This window comes from Eptesicus fuscus, chromosome 13, assembly GCF_027574615.1.
Source record: "Eptesicus fuscus isolate TK198812 chromosome 13, DD_ASM_mEF_20220401, whole genome shotgun sequence".
Lineage (NCBI taxonomy): Eukaryota > Metazoa > Chordata > Mammalia > Chiroptera > Vespertilionidae > Eptesicus > Eptesicus fuscus.
The window spans coordinates 77,514,712-77,534,949 of record NC_072485.1 but is presented as its reverse complement, the minus strand read 5'-3'; the positions used below and the strand labels follow the sequence as shown (position 1 = coordinate 77,534,949).

The following is a 20,238-nucleotide window of genomic DNA, read 5'->3' as shown; positions in this document are numbered from 1 at the left end:
GCACACCCCCTACTGGGGATGTGCCCGCAACCAAGGTACATGCCCTTGACCGGAATCGAACCTGGGACCCTTGAGTCCGCAGGCCGACGCTCTATCCACTGAGCCAAACCAGTTTCAGCTACTTGTACATTTTTTACTAGAGCTGTTGTTTTTAAATCGTGAATCGGTCTTGGACTCTGTCATGTGCTTTTTCTGACCCTGTTGGGATGGCCATGTGGGGTTTGTCCTTTATTAAGATGGAATATCATCAATTGATTGTTGAATGTTAAACCAACCTTGAATTCCTGGGATACGTCCCACTTGGTCTCAGTGTGCCATTTTTATTTACGTTGTTGATGGGGGTGTTCAGGAATATCTGGAAACCGCTGTTTTGGGGTGTGCTCCCAATCCGAGGTGAATCTCTTTATGGGGAGGCCATCCTTAGATTCTTTTCGTGAAATGAGGTAGAGCTCTCAGGGCCCAGAGAAGCAGAAACCCACCGAAGGGCTTCTCACGCCCCTTCATTTCCTGTTAAACACAATGCCCGCACCATTAGATTGTCCTGTCACTCAACTTAGGGGTCAGCCCCAGGGAGGAAGACTTCAGCCGTCGGGTGGTCCTGGCCCGAACTGGCCCTGCTTGCCTCTCGGGGTGCACAGAGCAGGCCCTGCGTGAGGCTATGCAGTTGGCTTTTTGGGGGTGAGTTGGGCTGCAGGACCCCTGTGCCCTGCCCATCAAGTCACTCGGAGGGAGGGCTCCTAGCCTCTGATTTGTGCAGAGATGCTGCCCAGGCAGCTGGGGCCCTGGATGGATGGAAGGAAGTTGTGGGCGGGGCTGGGGGCGCCCAGAGTAGATCTCACAGCCCAGTGGTGCTGGAAACTTCTGGTGTATCATCGTTAGCAAATGAAGGAGTGTCTTGGTGCCCCGTCCTCAGGTCGAGAGGACAGAGTGTGCAGCTTGCTGGTGCCGTCTCCTCCCCCCGATTCGTGGGGCCAGGGCCCGGCAAGTCCCCCAGAATGCTGGCTCTCTCTCCGAATGAACTGGGGGGCGCCTTAAAGCGGGAGCTCGCGGGTCTCTGAGCTGGGGTGAACCTGTGCTGTGTCCCCATGCACAGATATGCCAAAGCAGGCCCTGCTGCACGGCATGCTCAGGACCACGGGGAGGCGCAGGCCCCACTGGGGGCCCCCCGGCCCCCACCAGGGCGGGCAGCCGGTGTGCAGGAGGCACAGAATGGAGACTTCTGGTCAGGATGGCAATGCAGATCTTGCTTAGAGACACAGCACCCCCATCCACATGTGACCCTCGGCCGTGATACCAAAAACCGAAAATGTTTTCAAAACATGGAGCCTTTCTCAAAGGGAGATACAGACCCTGTATCCCGGGAAACAGACAGGACCGGGCAGGCAGAGGGCAGGAGTGTGGGCCGAGCCCTGCTCTGGCCGCGCGAGGGCTGTTTTCCTGTAGGCGACGGGGACGGAGGGCCAGGGGATTGGAGCCAGGGAGGAAGACTTCAGCCGTCAGAGGGGGACTGGGGCCAGGTTCCTGAGGGCAGGGCTTTCTGACGTGTCAGAGGGAGAGATGGCTGTGCCCGTTACTATGGCTGCATAACAGATTTACCCAAAACCTTGTGGTTTGCTCCTGGTTCTGGGCTCAGGAATTGGGACAGCGCAGCGGGACTCAGAGGTTCAAAAGGCGGCCCCTGGCCCGGAGGCCAATGACACGGTGTCCCCAGGCTGCTCCCCACTCTTCCTCTGAGCGGCCTGTCCCCGAAAACCACATGCACCCGAGGCCCCGCTGGGCTCGCTTCGGGGAAACTGGGCCAGAGCCGCTTCCCCAGCCTCGTGGCTCTGCCGTCTCCCCCAGCTCCGAACAGAAGCCACTCATGCCTCGCTAAGAGGATCTCTAACTCGGTGTGTCCCAGTCTGAGTGCCTGGGACTAGCCAAGCCTGTGCCCTCCCAAGTGTGGGGCCCTGTGTGTCTGCGGGGGCATCACCCAGGAGCCGGCCAACACCGGCTCAATTCTGCCCCCCCGCCCCTGGCAGGCCCACATTCAGTCAGTTTTCTCCCATGTGCTGCCCAGCGGGCTGTTTCCAACCTCTATCCCACCCCTGACAACCTAGTTATCACCTGGGAATGTATCTCCATCTCCCCATCTCCTCATCCCCATTGCCATCCCCCTCTCCATCTCCCTCTTTATCCTCAATCCCATCCCATCTCCATCCCTATCCCTATCCCCATCCCCATCTCCATCTCCATCTCCATCTCCTCATCCCCATTTCCATCTCCATCTCTAGCCTCAACCCCATCCCCATCCCCATCTCTGTCTCCCCATCCTCAACCGCAACCCCATCCCCATCTCCATCTCCATCTCCATCTCCCCATCCCCATTTCCATCTCCATCTCTAGCCTCAACCCCATCCCCATCTCCATCTCCATCTCCTCATCTCCACCTCCATCTCCTCTTCTCTCTCTCCATCTCCATCTCCATTTCCTCATACTCATCCCCATCCCCATCTCCATCTCTATCTCCCCATCCTCAACCGCAACCCCATCCCCATCTCAATCCCCATCTCCATCTCCTCATCCCCATCTCCATCCCCATCTCCATCTCCCCATTCTCAACCCAACCCCAACCCCATCCCCATCCCCATCCCCATCCCCATCTCCATCTCCATCTCCCCATCCTCAACCCCAACCCCATCCCCATCCCCATCCCCATCTCCATCCCCAACCCCATCCCCATCCCCATCCCCATCCCCATCTCCCCATCCTCAACCCCAAACCCCATCTCCATCCCCATCTCCATCTCCATCCCCATCTCCATCCCCAGCTCCCCAGCTCCTCATCTCCCTCTCCATCTCCCCAAATCTCCGCCTCCATCTCCCCATCTCTCCATCCCAGGCTCCGTGCTGACCTCGCCCCGCATTTCCTGTTGGAGGCACTGGGCACAATGCCGGTCCGATAACGAACCGTGTGATTCGTTGTGTGGCAGCCGCTGCCCCTGCGGGAGTGCTGTCAGCGTGGCACGGAGCCTCGTGCACACGGGCTCACGGTGGGCGCTCAGCAAAGGAAGAAGAGGAGCACAGATTGTGGGCCCCGGGCCAGGAGAACCCCTCCCGCCCGAGCCTCACAGCTGCCTTTGGAGGAATGTTCTCGGCCTCCACGCCAAGTGGGGAGCTGGCTGCAGGCCTCTCCCTTGCTTCCAGCATAAACAACCACGCGGGAAGCCGTGGCGCGGACGGGGTTCTGCGTCCCTTGTTTGTGCTGGTGAAACAGCACCGTCTACAAGGAGAACAACATTTGCCCGAAATTCTTTTCCCCCCAATTATTCACAAATCAATCCCCGCCTCCATTAAAGTAGATGAAGAAAATCATTCCACTCTTTCGAGTCTGCTATCTTTTCTCTGAATGCAGAGAAGCTTGTCGTGTGCTGGAAACCATCGGGCGCAGGCGCATTCACCAGGGCTCTGCTTTCTCAGCGGGCGTTTCCTTTTTTTTTTTTTTAAAATATATTTTATTGATTTTTTGCAGAGAGGAAGAGAGAGGGATAGAGAGCCAGAAACATCGATGAGAGAGAAACATCGATCAGCTGCCTCTTGCACACCCCCTACTGGGGATGTGCCCGCAACCAAGGTACATGCCTTGACCGGAATCGAACCCGCGACCCTTGAGTCCGCAGGCCGACGTTCTATCCACTGAGCCAAACCGGTTTCGGCTCAGCGGGCGTTTCCTGCATGCGGCAGTGGGGACAAGCCGGCCGGCCCGCAGGGTGCTGTGTCTGGTGTCCTGTGGCAGAAGAGGAGGGGACACTGGCAAAGATCAGAGGAGCGGCCCAGGGTCAGCCAGGGACAAGTGAGTGGCATATTCCTAACCACTGGGCCCCCCTGCCTCCCACTCCACCACGGGGAGTTGCGTGCCGAGTCCTCTCACCTGCGCTGGCGCTGCGTCCTGTCCTGGGGGAGGGTCTCGGCCATTCCCAGGCCCCTGCCAGTGCCCATGGCTGCTCCCTGGGCAGGGCCGGCTCAGGGGTCTCCTGGGGCTCCTGGGTGTCCGCCAGGTGGCGGTAAATCTGGGCCGTGAGCATTGGCCTCAGGTGGCGAGGTGCCAGCCATGTGGGTCCCGGGAGACCAGGCAGCTCCGTCCCTGAGGGACACCGTTTACATCCCTGCTCAGCACTCTGTCTGTCTGACCTACTCGGGGAAAGGAAGACCTGATTAAAGTCTGTGGGGGCTGCCGAACTGATCGGCGCCCAGAGAACAGTCTGGAGAAAGTACAGGAACCCTCGGGGTCAGATTGATCTTTCCCTGCTCAGCTACCTGCCTCGAGCCTCAGTTCCCCGGGAGCAAGAGGGCCACCTGAGTCCACGTAGGCATGTCCTGGGGCCACCACAGCAAGTGACCACAGACCCAGCGGCTTAAAACGAAGGTTTCATTCTCTCCCAGTCCTGGAGGCCAGAAGTCTGGGCCCAAAGGCCAGGGGTTGTTTCCCTCTGGAGGCCAGGAAGGATCCATGGGGTCCCCCTCCCCCCAGTTCCTGGCTGTGGCCGCTCACCCACTGCTCTGCCTCCTCTCTGTGCCTCTTTGTCTCTCCACATGACCTTCTCTTAAGGACATTGGTCTTTGGCTTTAGGGCCCACGCCAACCCAGGGTGACCTCATCCTGACTAGTTACAGACCCTATTTTATTTTATTTTATTTATTTATTTTTTTAAATATATTTTATTGATTTTTTACAGAGAGGAAGGGAGAGGGATAGAGAGTTAGAAACATCGATGAGAGAGAAACATCGATCAGCTGCCTCCTGCACACCACCTAATGGGGATGTGCCCGCAACCAAGGTACATGCCCTTGACCGGAATCGAACCTGGGACCTTTCAGTCCGCAGGCCGACGCTCTATCCACTGAGCCAAACCGGTTTTGGCTAGACCCTATTTTAAAGTCCCACTTTGCCCGGCCGGTGTGGCTCAGTGGACTGAGCGTTGTCCCATGCATCAAGAGGTCACTGGTTTGATTCCCCCATCAGGGCACATGCCCAGGTTGTGGGCTTGATCCCCACTAGGGGGCGAGCAGGAGGCAGCCGATTGATCTTTCTCTCATCACTGATGTTTCTCCCTCACTCTTCCTCTCGCTCTCAAATCAATGAAAACATTTTAAAAAGTTAAAAATCCCACTTTGAGGCTCTAGGTGAACACGAATTTTGGGGGACGGTATCCAGAGGCCACGGCCGCAGCCCTCAGTCTGACGTGATGAGAAGAGGGTTGGCAGGAAGGGGCCCTTGGGTTCCCGTGGCAGAAGGTGCCAGATCGAGACTCGGGGGAGATGGGCCTGGTGCAGCCACTGTGGGAAGCAGTGAGGAGGCTCCTAAAAAAATGAAAGCTGGACCTGCCTTATGACCCAGCAGTCCCACGTCTGGGACTGTATCCAGAGGAAGCGAAATCAGCATCTCCAAGGCCTTTCTGCACCCACGCTCATCGCCGTGTTAGTTACAGCAGCCAAGACATGGAGGCGGGAGGCAGCGTAAGTGTCCGCGGACGGATGGATGCAGAGATAACGGAGGTGCATGCACCCAGTGCAGCACCGTTCAGCCGCAGAAGGAGGGGACCCTGCCGTTGGCACCCACGCGTGTGAACTCCGGGGACGTCATGCTCCGTGATCAGCCAGACACAGAAGGACGGAGACTGTAGGAGCTCACGTAGAGGTGGAGTCTAAAAAAGTCCAACTCATAGAACCAAGGTCCAACCATAGAGAGTCGGGTGGGGGTTGCCAAGGGGCTGAGGGTGGGGGCCTGGAGACATGCTGGTCAGAAGGTACCAGCTTCCAGGTATGAGATGAGTGAGCGCTGGGCGTGATGCACACACGGGGGCTCGAGCTTACAATGCCACATCGTGAACTTGAACGTTGCTCTTTCAGATGTGTTCTCACCACACACACACACACACACACACACACACACACACACACACGGCAGTGGTGGTGGACGGGTGATGGATGTTGACTTGACCGTGGTAATCATGTCACAATGTAAGTGTATATTAAGTCACTATGTTGTGCACCTTTAAAAAACCACATCATACAACCTAACCAAAACACACACACACACACACACACACACACACACACACACACACAGTCTGGGAAGCCACTCCCGCACAGGAGGTTGTGGTTTCTCTCGAAAGGGGATTGGACGTTGGACCACCTGGCGACAAGCCCATGTGCACGCCCTTTTCCTCATCCACTCACTGCCCAGTGTGGTGGAGAGTCCTGGCACTGCCTGCTCTGGGTCCTTCGGGGTCCTCCCTGGGGTCGTGGTGGGTGCAGGGGGACCCCAGGCCACATGCCCTCCTTTCCCCCCGAGGACTTGGGGTCCTCCCATCTACATGAAGCTGCAAACTCTGTTCTCTGCCACCCGAACCCCTGGCCTGGGGGAGTTTCGGATTCGTGTCAACTGGCGTGCAAATGCCTAGGACCACGTCCAACCGCGTGGGCGAGGACTCGGGTACGGTTTCTATAAACACACGCGTATCCAGGCATTCCTCTTGGTCTTAGTAAGCGAGCACCTCCCCCGTTATGCTCTCCCCTAAGCCCGTTCCCTCAAAAGTCACCCGGGTGCTAACTGGTGCAGTCTGAACGCGTGCTGTTCTCTCCGCCCCACCCTGCACACGTGGGGACCCATCCTCAGCAGGGGGTGGGGGGGGCAGGAGGCGGCGGGGGGGCAGGGGGTGGCGGGGGGGCAGGAGGCGGCGGGGGGGCAGGAGGCGTGGGGCATTCATTTGCTGAAGGGAGCTCCCTCTGGAGCAAGGGCAGGAGGAGAAGCCGCGGGTGGTGCCACAGACGTGGGCTCCTCGGGGCCAGGCTCTGCCCTGTGGCTCCTGGAACCTTCTCGAGGTCTCTTTTCCCGCGGACAGACGTGCAGCCCCTTGGGAGCCGCGCCTGGCTCACAGTAAGCGCTCGTAAACGTTGGCTGAGTGAATAACAAAATTGTGAGGTTGTGAATTGCACAGAGTCGGCGAATTGCAGAAGTGCGCGGCTCTCCCAAGTCCATCAACCTCCAGTCAACAACCACCACAGCGCTGCTTTCAGCATCGGCACAGACGTCCTCGCGTTTCAGTCCAGATCACAGAACAAGACATTGGGGATTTGGGTCGCCGTTCTGTTGACCTGAAGAATTCAGTGTGGTCGGAAGCAGCCCTGCCCAGGGCCCCGGGGCTGTGTGGTGGCCCCTCGGCTGTCCCAGGGTCCTGCTGACCGTCTGGGGTCCGAATGGGAATCCCTCTGCCTTCCACCCATGCTAACCTTTGTGGAGCCCCAAAGCTCTTCAGCAAGAGGGAGGGTGCTCCTTAAGAAGAAGGACACGGCCTGGCTGCTGTGGCTGGGCTGGAGCGCTGCCCCGTGCACCGCAAGGTCGCGGGTTCGATTCCCGGTCAGGGCACGTGCCCAGGTTTTGGGTTCAGATCAGGGTACAGGAGGCAACTGATCGATGTTTCTCGCATTGATGTTATTCTCTCTCTCCCTTCTTCTCTCTCTAAAACAAAAACTTTTTTTTTTTTAAAGAAAAAGAAGACCCAAGTTAGATGTAACCATGACTATTTATTTAGAATGGGAAAAGTCATCACAGCAGATCACGGACTTCAAAAAGCGGGCTGATACCACGACTAATACGAAACACAAAACATTGTAATGTTTTTTCTACCTTCCTTGGCCGCACACGCTTCGACTGCCTTTTCACATGTCAACAGGTTGGGATATTTCCCAGAGAGCGAGCTGGAAGGCGATCCAGCCTTTTCCAGCGTGGCTGACCGAAATGTGTTTTGCGTTACTACTAGTTTCACGGTGTTTCTCACCCTCGCCCCGGGTCTGGGTAACGTCTTCTACTTTCTCAGGATTGTTACAAAGCTGGGAAGACCTCTCTCAAGGTTTCTCATAGTGAACGGCGAGAATGCAGGGCAGATGGGGGTGTCCTGTGCGTGTTTAACCCGAAGGGGGCTTTGCGTTGACCACACCCTTAGCTCTGCTGTTGCCAGTGCCCCGGCCGTCGTGGGAAGCTGTGTGCATGGGCGTTGTCGAATCAGCACACGATTGAAATTCTTCCGCCCCCCGCCCCCACTGTGTTCATGCGATGCACTCCTGTTCATTTACTTTATTATGAAAAAACCCAAGAGCCTATCGATGCCTTCTATTCCCAAATGGCCTCTTCCTCTTAATGAGCTTTTTACATTTTTGAATTTTTTAAAATTACAGTTGGCATTAAAACTAGTTTATATTAGTTTCAAGTGTGCAACATAATGATTAGACATGTACGTAACTTACAAAGTGGTCCCCTGATAGGTCTAGTACCCACCTGACACCATACATAGTTATTACAATATTATTGACTATATTCTCTGTGCTGCACTTTACAATCCCATGACTGTTTTATTTATTTACTTTGAAATATATTTTTATTGGTTTCAGAGAGGAAGTGAGAAGGGAGAGAGATGGAAACATCAGTGATGAGATCCCTACTGGGGATGGAGCAGTGCAACCCGGGCATGTGCAGACAGGGCCACGCATGTCTGCAGGCTGGGGTGCTTGCTGCCACGGGCTAACATCTATGGGCCATTAGTGGGTTTCTCTAGCTTCTCTGAGGATCTGACCTTTGCCCCAGCTGGCTCGAAGCCTCCCTCTTTTGGGAGAAGACTGAGAATTGCTTCAGTGGAAGAACAGGTACCCTCTAGCTTCTGACGCTCCTAATGGGATTACGCAGCAAGATGCCAGCCCTGCCAAAACCGGTTTGGCTCAGTGGATAGAGCGTCGGCCTGCGGACTGAAGGGTCCCAGGTTCGATTCCGGTCAAGGGCATGTACCTTAGTTGCGGGCACATCCCCAGTAGGGGGTGTGCAAGAGGCAGCTGATCGATGTTTCTCTCTCACCGATGTTTCTAACTCTCTATCCCTCTCTCTTCCTCTCTGTAAAAAATCAATAAAATATATTTAAAAAAAAAAAAAAAGATGCCAGCCCTGTGGGCCGGGCCACAGTCTGGAGAGACGATCTTTCCACTTCTTTATTTCCTCCTCCCTCCGCTCCGTGCAGGACAGCTCTGTGGGGACCCCCTGCCAGGTACCCTCCACCTGAGCCCCCAGCCCCGAGGCTGGACACGAGAAGGCAGCAGAAGTCCACTCCTTGTTCTGACCCAGGGAGGACGGCAGAGCACGTGCCGACATCTCCCTCTGGGCTCTGTCCCCAGAGAGGCAGAGGGTGGGGGGCAGGCTGAGGGGGACTCCGGGAAGGGGGTTGATCAGGGGCAGCCGCCGACCCTGTTTGGCATCGCGTGGGCCTCTGGGAGGAAGCTGCCTCCAGGCACCGTCCGGGCGCAGGCCCTCCAAGCTCAGCTGAGCATTTCCAGTGTGACCTCCAGGGAAAAGCGAGCTGGCCTGCCATGGGTGCAGGGGCGGGGCACGGCGACCCGAAGGCAAAGGTCAGGGGTCGAGGACAAGGAGCACGAGGCAGTCTCGTGGCCTGCAGCTGAGATCCCAGGGGCCGCACCTGAGGGGGAGGAGGGGAGAGAATGTGCTAGGCCAGGGCTGACGGCTAACCTTTGTCCTCTAGCCGGAATATCTTCAGACACCAAGAGATTACATTTCAACTTCCAGCGGAGTGGCACGTGAGGTCCGGACCGTGCTGGGGATGTGGGGGGGGGGGGGCGGGGGGGCGGGCTCTGGCTCGTAGGAAAGGGACCCCGACAGGGGAAGTGCAGAGTCCCCGGGGCTCCCAGCAGCAGGCCAGCCAGGCGCTGGGCTGGGGCAGGCCTGCAGGGCATGGCGGGGAGGGGCGGCTCAGACCCCCTCCTCGTTGGTGTAGACAGAGGGGGTCTCCCTCCCCTCCAGCTCCGGGGCCTCCTCCAGCGCCCTCCGCAGCACGGCCTCCAGGGGCTCCCGAGGGCCCGCCGGGCGGCTGCCCACCAGGAAGTAGATGACGGGGTTGGCGCCGCTGCTCACGGCGGAGGACAGGCGCGACAGGCCGCTGTACAGGAGCACCACCTGGGGCCGCAGGTGCAGCCAGTAGAGGAGGAACCAGTAGAGGCCCAGGGGCAGGGCGCAGACGAGGAACACCAGCACGGAGGCCAGGATGACCACGTAGAGCCGCGTGGGCCGCCGCCGCCACCGCCGGGAGGTCCTCCGCACCTGCACGCACAGCGTGGCGCTGGACACGGTCATCAGGGGGGTGAAGATGCCCAGGATGAGGACGCTGAGCACCGCGTCCACCGCGAAGCACTGATTCTCGTCCGAGCTCCAGTACCTGCCGCAGAAGAGGGCGGCCAGCGTGTTCATCACCAGGGACAGCGCCCAGAGCGCGGCGCACACCCGGGAGGACAGGCGCGGGGACTGGTGCCGCCGGTGCCAGACCGGGTGCAGGACGGAGACGCAGCGCAGCGTGCTGATGGCCGTCAGCAGGCTCAGGCCGGCCGTGTAGGCGAAGTACTTCACCCTGCGCAGCACCTCGTGGGCCAGGGGGGGCGCGACGACGCGGCTGGCCTCCAGGCTGAGCAGGGAGGCCATGCAGAGCAGGAAGAGGAGGTCGGCCAGCGCCAGGTGCAGCACGTACACGGTGCAGGGCGTCCTCCGCACGCGGCAGCTCAGCAGCCGCACCACCAGGCCGTTGCCCGCCACGCCGCACACGCAGGCGAGCAGGGTCAGGGCGCTCAGCACCCAGTAGGCCACGCCCCGCCCCTGCGTCTGGTGGCTGCTGGGGGCGAGCGGGGGCGTCTGGCTGTCATTCAGAGTCTGGTTCATCCTGTGGAAGAAGATGGACCCGCGTGAGGGTCTGTGCTGCGTGGACCCCCTGGGGACTTCGGGGAGCCCCACCCCGAGTTTCATGCTTCAGGGCCCTCCCCACGCTTTTGGCAACAGGCCTTGCCCAGGAGGCGACCCTTTGCCCTCGCAGCGGCTCCCTGTGGCTCCCAGCCCTCCTGAACGGCCACCAGGCCACCCGGAGGTGCCCAGCGCTCTAGAGGCCCTTAGCCACGTCCAGAGGCTCTTCTAGTTTTGAGTTTATTTTTTCCAATCACGAAGAGGCATCGATTGACTTTTCTCAAAGGCTTTTCCTACAGCTATTGATAACATCATTTTTCTCCTATAATCTTCAAACCCTGTGAATTTTTTAAAGTGAACTTCAGCTGCAAAGAGCAGGATGAGTTTCACCCTCACGCTCCAGCACACAGGATGGATCAGCGGGCTGTTTAAAGTAAAGCGAAAGCAGCCGGTCCAGCCTGGCGCAGCGGTTGAGCATTGACCTATGGAACCAGGAGGTCACGGTTCGATTCCCAGTCAGGGCACATGCCCGGGCTGCAGGCTCGATCCCCAGTGTGGGGTGTGCAAGAGGCAGCTGATCAATGATTCTCTCTCATCATTGATGTTCCTATCTCTCCCTCCCCTTCCTCTCTGAAATCAATAAAAATATATTTAAAAAAAATAAAATCATCTAGTTTTCCACTTCGTCTCCATCCCAGGTCCCCCACCCCCAGCATTTGGCCTGGAAGGGTTTTTAATTTACACGAATGCTTGCTGTGTTTTGTTTGTTTGTGTGTTTTTTTTGGTCAACGCTATGTTTTTAGGATAGTTACAGATGATGGCATGGAAGAGCAGTTTTTTGTGGTTTGAAATTTTATTGCTCCAACCAACTGAGCCACTGACTAGGGCTGTGGTATTATCTTTTTTTTTTCCTTTTTAATATATTTCTTTATTGATTTAAGAGAGGAAGGGAGAGGGAAAGAAAGAGAAACATCAATGACGAGAGAGAATCATTGATCAGCTGCTTCCCGCATGCCCCCCACTGGGGATTGAGCCCGAAAACCGGGCATGTGCCCTTGACCGGAATTTAACCTGGGACCCTTCAGTCCACAGGCTGATGCTCTATCCACTGAACCAAACTGGCTAGGGCTGTGGTATTATCTTTTATCAAGGTGAAGAAGTTCCCTTTCTGGTTTTCTGACCGTTATCATGAATGAATGATAAAATTTATCACAATTTTTTTTTCTGCGTCTGCTGAATCATTTTTCCCCCTCCCTGAATCTGTTTCTGCGGTGAATATACAGGGATAGGCTTTCTGATGCGTATTCATCCTTCTATGTCTAGGATAAATCATTTCCAATTTGCTGTTTGCCCCCTGCCTGGGTGCTCGGATTTTTTTTTTTTTTTTAGCAAATTTTCATCCATGTCCGTAAGTGAATTGGCCCGTGATTTTGCCTTCTGGTGGGGTGGCTCCAGAAGACCGCCCAAGGGGTGACACTCAGCAGCCGAGACCCTCCAAACGCACCGAGGAGCCCACTGTGGAGTCAGGGACTTGGTGACATCGTGAAGGTGATTGTGGAAATGGGGGCAGAGAAATGAGATAAGGAGGCAGGGGTTTTATTTGTTTTTTCTTTTTTTTTTTTTTTTTTTTAGGAAGGGCATTACTGAATGCTGGTACCTGGATGGGAGGGGTTCAGCAGAGAGGGAGAAACAGATGGTACTGGAAAGAGGCCATGGTTTCAGGAGGGGCTCCTGGCGGGTGGGAGGCGAGGGGACCTGGCATCGCAGAGGGTGGGCCCCGCTGGGAGCTGCGGCATCACCCGAGAGAAGCGGAGGATCCAGCCATGGTGGTGGGCCAGGAAGTGGGAAGGTGACACCGTTCTTTCGTAGGCACCCCCTTTTTCAGCAAAAGTAGAAGGGAGGTAAAAGACTGGGATTGAGGAAAGAGAAGAGGGATTTGGGAGGTTTGAAGAGAGAGGAGCCCTTACCCCGACTGCTGTGAACTGAATTGTGTCCCCTTCAAATTCACCTGCTGAAGCTCTAACCCACAATGCAACTGTATTTGGAGATAAGGAGGTAATTAAGGTTAAATGAGGTCATAAGGGTGGGGCCTTGATCTAATGTGATTAGTGTCCTCTTGTGAAGAGACACCAGAGGGCGCTCCCTTCCTCCTTCTCACGTGTGCATCTCTCCCCAACCTCCCCAGCCCTCCCACCCTCCTACTCCCCAGTGTGAGGACAGAGAGAAGGTGGCTATCTGACGCCAAGAAGTGAGCTCTCCATGGCCAGCACCTCGATCTTAGACTTCCAGCCTCCAGAAGTGTGAGAAACAAGCGTCTGTTTTTAAGCGACTGCCTGCTGTGTTTTGTTGTTTTGTTATGGCACCCGAGCGACTAATGCACTAACTGGCAGGAACTCAGGGCCTGTGGATATTTCCTAATAAAAGCAAACAACACATGCACTGCGTGGGAACGGACCACACGATTCTCTCTTTTTAAAATATATTTTACTTGTTTATTGTGTGTTCTCCGTGGGAATGAAAGCTCCTCGAGCAGGGACGTGTCTATATTCCCTGGTACCTACCGCTGTGCCTGTGTACAGCAGGTGTTCAATAAATATTTTTGTAGACTGGATGGGCACGAGTTTGGCAGATCTTTGGGGTTTCTGCAGAGGCTGGTACAGGAGAGGGGGACCCTGCAACCTCCCATTTTCACCTTTCAGTGTTGAAAAGTGGGTGGAGCTGGACCCAGTGGGGGTCAGTGGGTGCAGAGGTACCCCAAGCAGCCTTTGGGAAGGGATGGGGAAGCTGGGTTCCTGCCTGTGGACCCCGTGGTCTGGGGTGGGCCCCGGACTTTCAGACAGAACATACACATTTGGGGGAGTCACCCTCAGGCACCAGCTCCCGAGGAACCAGAAGAATGGGCTCTCCTGGGCTTGAAGGCACTTGGGGAAGGAGGGGAGGAAGCTGACCCCCCTCCCCGCCCCAGCCCCAAATCTCTGCCAGGGCCCTGGCTCCCTCTTGGCTCTGTCTCACAGTCCTGCCCTAGAGCCCCCAGAGGCTCAGGGCCCCATCCGGAGTGGGGTCCCTCTCATGGAGCCAGAGTTGGAGTGCCGGGCCCAGCAGAGGTGAACCACACGGTTCTTAACTCTGGCTTCTCCACAGTGATGGGACCTGCACGGTGGTGGTGGTGGTGGTGGGGGTGCGTGCGTGTCCCGGCCAGGCCTGAATCAGGTCCTGGCACACAGTCGGCGCTCAATAAATGTGGAGCGGCCACTAAGCTAAGTGCTCTGTTCTGTGCCCCCCTCTGCATGGTCCGACCACGCCTGCTCAGGCGGTGTGCCCCTTGGACTATGAGGCTCACCCCGGGCCTGCACTCACTTGACCCATCTCCGTGTCCCCAAAGCCGACGTAGCAAACGCTCAGCAATGACCTGCTGATGGACGAGGGCTTAAGATACAGACTCTCCCGTTAGCTTTACTCTAAATTCCTGCCCTCCAAAGCCTTGTCTGAATTGTTGTGGATTCCACGGAAGGCTGGTGGAAATGTGTTATTTCCCACGACTGTCATCATAGTGTCCGTTTCTCCCTGTGCTTTAAAGATCTTACACAATTGCATACGTGAAACACCAGTCTTATTTGGAAAGATCTGGATGCTACGCAAAAAGTAAGCTCTTGCCCTGATCTCACCCTCACGTCACTGTCAGTGGTGTGATTATGTCCTTGGAGGTTTTTGTGCATTTACATGTAACTGTTTTTACATAAACGAAAAGGTATTACCCGGCTGTTTCATAAGCTGCTTTTCCAAAACCTAGTTGTATGTCTTTTCCTTCCACTGGGTCCCCGGCAGCTGCCTGTCGCACCTCCGTCCTGGCTCTGCCATCTCGCTGCTGGAGGTGCTCCGTGCGGCAGCACCGTGGGCCATGCAAACGCGGAAGGGGCAGGAGGCAGGCGTCATCAGCCCCGGGCAGAGATGCAGGATCAGAGAAGTGGGGACACCTGCCAGGTCACCCAGCTCACCTGCGGCTAGTGGGGCTGCAAGGCCTCGCTTGTTCCCATCATGCTGTCCCGCCTCCGCCCAGGGCAGACACAGGGCCTCTCACCTGCTCCCGATGTGGCGCCCTGTCCTTCAGGGACGGGTGGCCGCCCCCTCCGCGCGCTGCTGGCCGGACCCTTCGGCAGGTCCCCTTGGCCCGGGCCTCGGAGCTGTTTTTCCTCGGTCTCCCACCCGGGCCTCAGTGGAGCCCTGTCCCCCGGAACCTTCGAAAAACCTTCTCCTGCTCCTTCTGAGCCAAAGGGGAGCTGAGCTATAAGTGCAGGAAGGGCCCCCACCCACCGGGCTGTGGGAGAGCAGCCGGGGCTAATGGTCTGCCAGGCGTGCCCTCAGCTCCTGCTCAGGGGCGGGCTGGGATGCAGGGAAATGGATGGGATGTGGGGCCCTCGGGGAGCAGTGGGAGGCTCACCTCTCTCCCCGCCGTCCTTCCTGGAGGCCATCTGGGGCAGCCTCAGAGCCCTCAGAGCATTAGCAGGCTCCCTCGTCGGCAGCCAGGGCTCTTGTGGGCTGGGAGAGCCCATTATGCCTGCCCGGCCGCCTGCAAGAGGAGTTGCTGGCTAATGGGCTCGCCCAGGGCTCTGCGGCTGCGGGGTGGGGAGGAAGGAGCACTGGACCCCGAGTCCAGGACCTCATTTCATGTCTGAGTTCTGCAACTTGCTCGTTGGGGACCATGTAGTTCAGGTGACCTGAGCGTCCACGTCCTCACCGCGTTGCTCGGTGGCCCTCCCGGGCCGCCCTCAACTCCGCCCAAGAATGGGGTCCCCGGGGACTGGGAGAAGCGGGATTATCTCAGCCCTTGTGGGGACCCTCCCCCACATCTGCTGAGCCCACTCTCCTGCCTGGTAAGTGAAGAATCCGGATGAAACTGGGTCCCTCCAGGGCAGGATGGAGGCAGACACGGTACCTGTGTCACCTGGCATGCCAGGCAACCTGCTGGGCCGAGCAAGTGCTGCGTGTCGGGCGACTGAAGTCTGAGGCCCTGGAGCTGCGTGTTCACCCTCCCTGCCCTGCCCTGGAGTGGAGCGGGGAGCGTGGGACACGCTGGGCACCAGCCTTGGAAACAAACGTGAGTGAGGAAGGGAAAGGTGGGGCCTCAGACCTTGAACCTGAGACCGACTCAGAGCGACGTGGATAACAGCGGTGACTCTGCTATCAGGAGGCAGGGGGCGTGGGCGATCCCGCTCTTGCAGGAACCACACCAACTGCCAGGGGCTCTGCTTCTGGGTGTGCAGGCCCGGGGAGACTTCTTGCCCCAGGAGCCTCTCCCAGGCGGTGGTTTTCATTGCTCCAGCGGAGGCCGCTCAGCTGAGCGTGAGAATGGGCCGGCGGAGGAACACGGGGCCTCAGACCTGAGACAGATACACTGCCCAGGAGGGGGTGAGCTTCCCCAGGGAGGAATTCCCATGCTCTCGCACCTCCTGTGCCTGGCGTGTGCAGAGGCTCACGTTTCATTTATTAAAAATATATTTTTATTGATTTCAGAGAGGAAGGAAGAGGGAGAGAAACAGAAACATCAATGATGAGAGAGAATCATTGATCAGCTGCCTCCTGCGTGCCCCACACTGGGGATGGAGACGGTAACCCGGGCATGGGCCCCAACCGGGAATCGAACCGTGACCTCCTGGTTCATAGGTCGACGCTCAGCCACTGAGCCACGCCGGCCCGGCAGAGGCTCACATTTTTTTTACTAATTATGGATGCATGGACCTGGATCCAGCTGTCCCTGGAGCCCATCCGCACCTGGACTTTTCCGTAACTCGGGCCAACCCATTCTGTGTGTGTGCGTGTGTGCGCGCGCCCACATGCATGTGCGTTCCAATGGGGATTCTGTCACTTGCAACCAAGAATCCTGACCAGCAGGGGAGCTCAGACCTACCTGGGGGAGGCAGAGAGACAGGTTGCAAATCCCCGAGACGTGCGCTTGGCTGGGCTTGGTGGGATGACGCACACGGTGACATACTCCCTGCGACAGGAGGCAGCTCAGCTCTGCTCCCCTCGCCAGGGCGGTTGTTTTCATTGCTCCAAGGTCTCAGGGAGGCCATTCAGCCGAGGCCCGAGCGGGGGCTGAGTCCCGAGACCTGTGCTGAGTGAGCACGTCCGGCCCGGGTTTAGAATCAAGGCCTGTGACTCTACAAGGGGCCTGGTTCTGGTTAGTAGTTCATGGAGCTGATGGCAAGCAAGGAAGCCACACACTATTACGTTCCTTGCAGGCTATTGGATGGAGAGGCTCAGTTCCCCGCCTGCTTCCAGCCAGAAGCTGCCTGCAGCTCTCAGGGGGTGGGTTTAGGTGAGATGGGCGGGGCATCCTTCCCACGCCCCTGGCCCCGCCTCCCGCTCCAGGGCCCAAGTGTGACCGGGCTTGGCCAACCAAGATTCGGGTGCAGATCACTTCTAGAACTGCCCCCTCACCCAATGACTTGCACCACGTGGCCCCAGGCTAGATTAGAGTTAGGTTTCTGTGCTTGTCACCAAGCATCCTGACTGCTGTGGTATAGACATCTGCGTAGGAAACTGATCTGTAATCGGTAATCGATACTCTCCAGTGGCATAAAGCAGAGTGGCTGCCTCCGGCTGCCTGGGTTCTCGAGGAGACTGTTGCCGGACGACGGGAATGTTCTTTCTGGGGGCTGTGTGTGTGTGTGTGTGTGGCGGGGGATGAAAACATCCCTGTACTGACTTGGTGAAGCCACGGTGTGCGCACGTGTCCGAGATCATTGGACTGTATCTGAAATGGGTGCGTGTATGTAAGTCAGACCGCAATGAAACCAGTTAGAAAGCCTTTGAAAACATGTCTGAGCGGGGAAGCCTGCGGGATTGCCAGGAAACTTCGCGCTGGCATTCCGACTCCCTGAGCCGAGTTTTCCATGAGTCCTCGCTCTGTGAACTGGGCCCTGTTGTTTCCGCCGAGCCCCTACCGGCTGCTTTCCAGGCCCACTGGCTCCAAATATGCGCTTTTGCTCTCGCACTCGGCTGTCCTGATCCGGAGGGCCTGCCGTGCGCTGGCACAGCTTTGGCCCGGTCAGCCCGCGTTGGGGGGTGCATCTCCCGGGACCTGGCTTCTCCCCACGCACGGGGAGGCGGGGCCAGAACGGCACCATCTGTCCAGCCTGCCTTCGGCACGAAGCCCGTGGTTCCCGGGAAGGAGTCCTCTGGGCCGGGGAAGCTGTGCTCATGCCGAAGATCTTGGCTTTTAAAATTCTGGCATACAACAGAACAGCCAGGTTATCGCAAACCCGCAGCGGGCGGGGCATTCGAGAAAGCGGGGCGGGTGCCGGACAGCGCGCACGCCCTCTCAGAAGATGAAGACAGGAAGAGGCCTCGGCTGGCAGGCTGTGGCCGCCCGCCTGTGCTGCCTGTTGAACACGTGTCTGCCTCCCATTCCCCCCGCGCCCCCCCTCCCCCGGTTGCAGATGCCCTCGAAGCCGTCCCTTCGGTCTCGGTCGCGTGTGGAATCCAACCAGGATGGTCTGGGTCCTTGGGCTGTGACGGCATCACCCAGGGCCCAGCTCCCAGGGCTTTGCTGGTGGGAGGCGCGAAGGGCAGAGGCCTGCGCTTCCAGGGAAGCGAGCGGGTCACGGCGGGGCCTGTGGACGGTGACCGGGCTCAGCCAGGGCCGCCCACCTGCTGGGGCTGACCGTGGACGAGGAGCTCCGTCTGCGAGCCGGTGGTGAAGATCAAATGAGGTCTGTAGGCGGAGCTCTCAGCACAGGGCCCACTGCACACAGTAGGCCCTCCGTAAACGGCAGTCACTGCCTTCATCACCTGTGTCCGGGATGGGCTGTCACGTGCAGGGCCCTCCTCCCGTGGCCACCTTCTCCCTTCCCTCCTCTGCCCCAATGCCTGACCGCAGAACTCGAGGAAACTGAGGCACAGCAGCACCGAGGTCCGGTGGTGGGTGGAGGTGGTGGTGGGGGTGGCCCACCTCCCCGAGCTTGCCCTGGACGTACCTGCTCATCCCTGGCATTGGCTGTGGCTTCTCCTCGTGTTCATTTCTGAGCGACGGTGGTGGGAAGCACGAGAGAGCGCAGAGCTCTGTCCTGACCCCGGCCCACCCTGTCCCTTCCCCCTCCCAATCCTGCATGTCCCGTGGGATAGAAAGTTAGGCTCAGTAATAACCGGAGGAGCCGGGGAGGGGACCACTGGTCTTTCTTGTTCTTGTAGGAATGGTGGTACCCACTCCCCGAAACTCAGTTCTGTCATTCTGCGGACCAGCGGGTGTCAGGGAGAGTGACTAGATCCCTAGTTCCAGACAATTTCAGGGTGAACAGCAGTGATGCTCGGAGCCCTCGCCTCCTGCTTTCACTGGACACCCAGAAAGAAGGCAGCTGGGGGCGGGGGTGGGGGACACTGGGGCCCAGCTGTGCTGCCTTAGGGAGTGGGGTGGGGTGGGAGGACAGCCCATCGCCCATCCCTGCCTGGCTTCCTGACCCGCTTGAATAATTAAACACCGGAGCAGGGCGTGGTGGAGGCCTGCGGTTGCTGCCTGGCGGTCATCTGTGCGCCGCCCTCCATTAGCCCAGAGGTGAGGTGGTCCAGGGCGTGGCGGGAGGGGCAGAGATGCTCAGGATGTGGGTGGTCGGGCAGAGGAAGGCTGGCTCCCCAGCCGACTCTAGCCATCGGCACAGGGGAAGTGTCTGCCGGCTGGGAGAGGCCCCGTTCCCGGGGTTCACCCCCCACCCTCCCAGGCCTGGTGCCTGCCAAGGGCGAATTCCTGTTCACACCCAGGCCCTGGTCGTGGGTTAGGGATGCCCACCCACCCACCCACTGGGTCTGGACTCTGAACCTCGCAGGGAGGCCCCTCCAAGTTCCTGGGGAAGCTCCCCACAAGGGCTCAGGGCTGGAGGCCGGGGTGGGGGCTCCTGAGGAAGCGGTGAATGCAGGCGCTGAAAACCCAGCCCCAGTGGCCCCCAACCGCCCCCTCCGCCCCTTCAGGCCTGGGAGGGGTTCCGCCACGAGGAGGTACCAGGGGAGCCTTTGGGTGGAGGGTCCTGGTCCGCCGCCTCACGTATGTCCCAGGACCCTCCTGGCTTCTCTGAGTCCCCACACGTGACAGACGTGGTGGCTGAACTCTGCTCTCCTGGATCCTCTGAGTGGCGTGGGGAGGGCACACCCCAGCTGCTGGGAGAAAGGTGGGCCGGCCCCGACCGCCATCACCTGAGGCTCTGGAACCGCACAGGGTCCCCTCTCTCTGCTGAGCAGGGCCTGCGGGCAGGCGGGGCGGGGACTGTCGGGAGGGGAGCGTGGGAGCAATGGCCTGCAGTGGCCAGGAGGGACGCGTCGGCCGCCTCGGGGCCGGTCCTGAGGGAAGTGCATGTGGGCAGAACGCCAGCCTCTGCGCCGCTGCTGCCTTGCTGGGCAGTCCACTCCGTTAGCCACCCCTCCTGCCCAGAGCGTGGGCACAGCCCTCCCCCCTCTCCTGGCTCTCCACCGAGGAGGGGCCTGCCCT

The 20,238-nt window shown here is 58.4% G+C and overlaps 1 protein-coding gene across 1 annotated transcript; it reads right to left on the bottom strand.

The window, feature by feature from the left end:
• Nucleotides 1-9,788: 9,788 nt before the first annotated feature.
• On the bottom strand, nt 9,789-10,745 carry MRGPRD (MAS related GPR family member D). Its single transcript, XM_008147012.2, has one exon. It carries the CDS (start codon nt 10,743-10,745, stop codon nt 9,789-9,791), a length of 957 nt encoding a protein of 318 aa, XP_008145234.1.
• Between the last annotated feature and the right edge of the window lie 9,493 nt (nt 10,746-20,238).

Bases quoted from the DNA above. Each gene is read 5' to 3' on its own strand.
- MRGPRD (XM_008147012.2), bottom strand. From the start codon at position 10,745: ATGAACCAGACTCTGAATGACAGCCAGACGCCCCCGCTCGCCCCCAGC.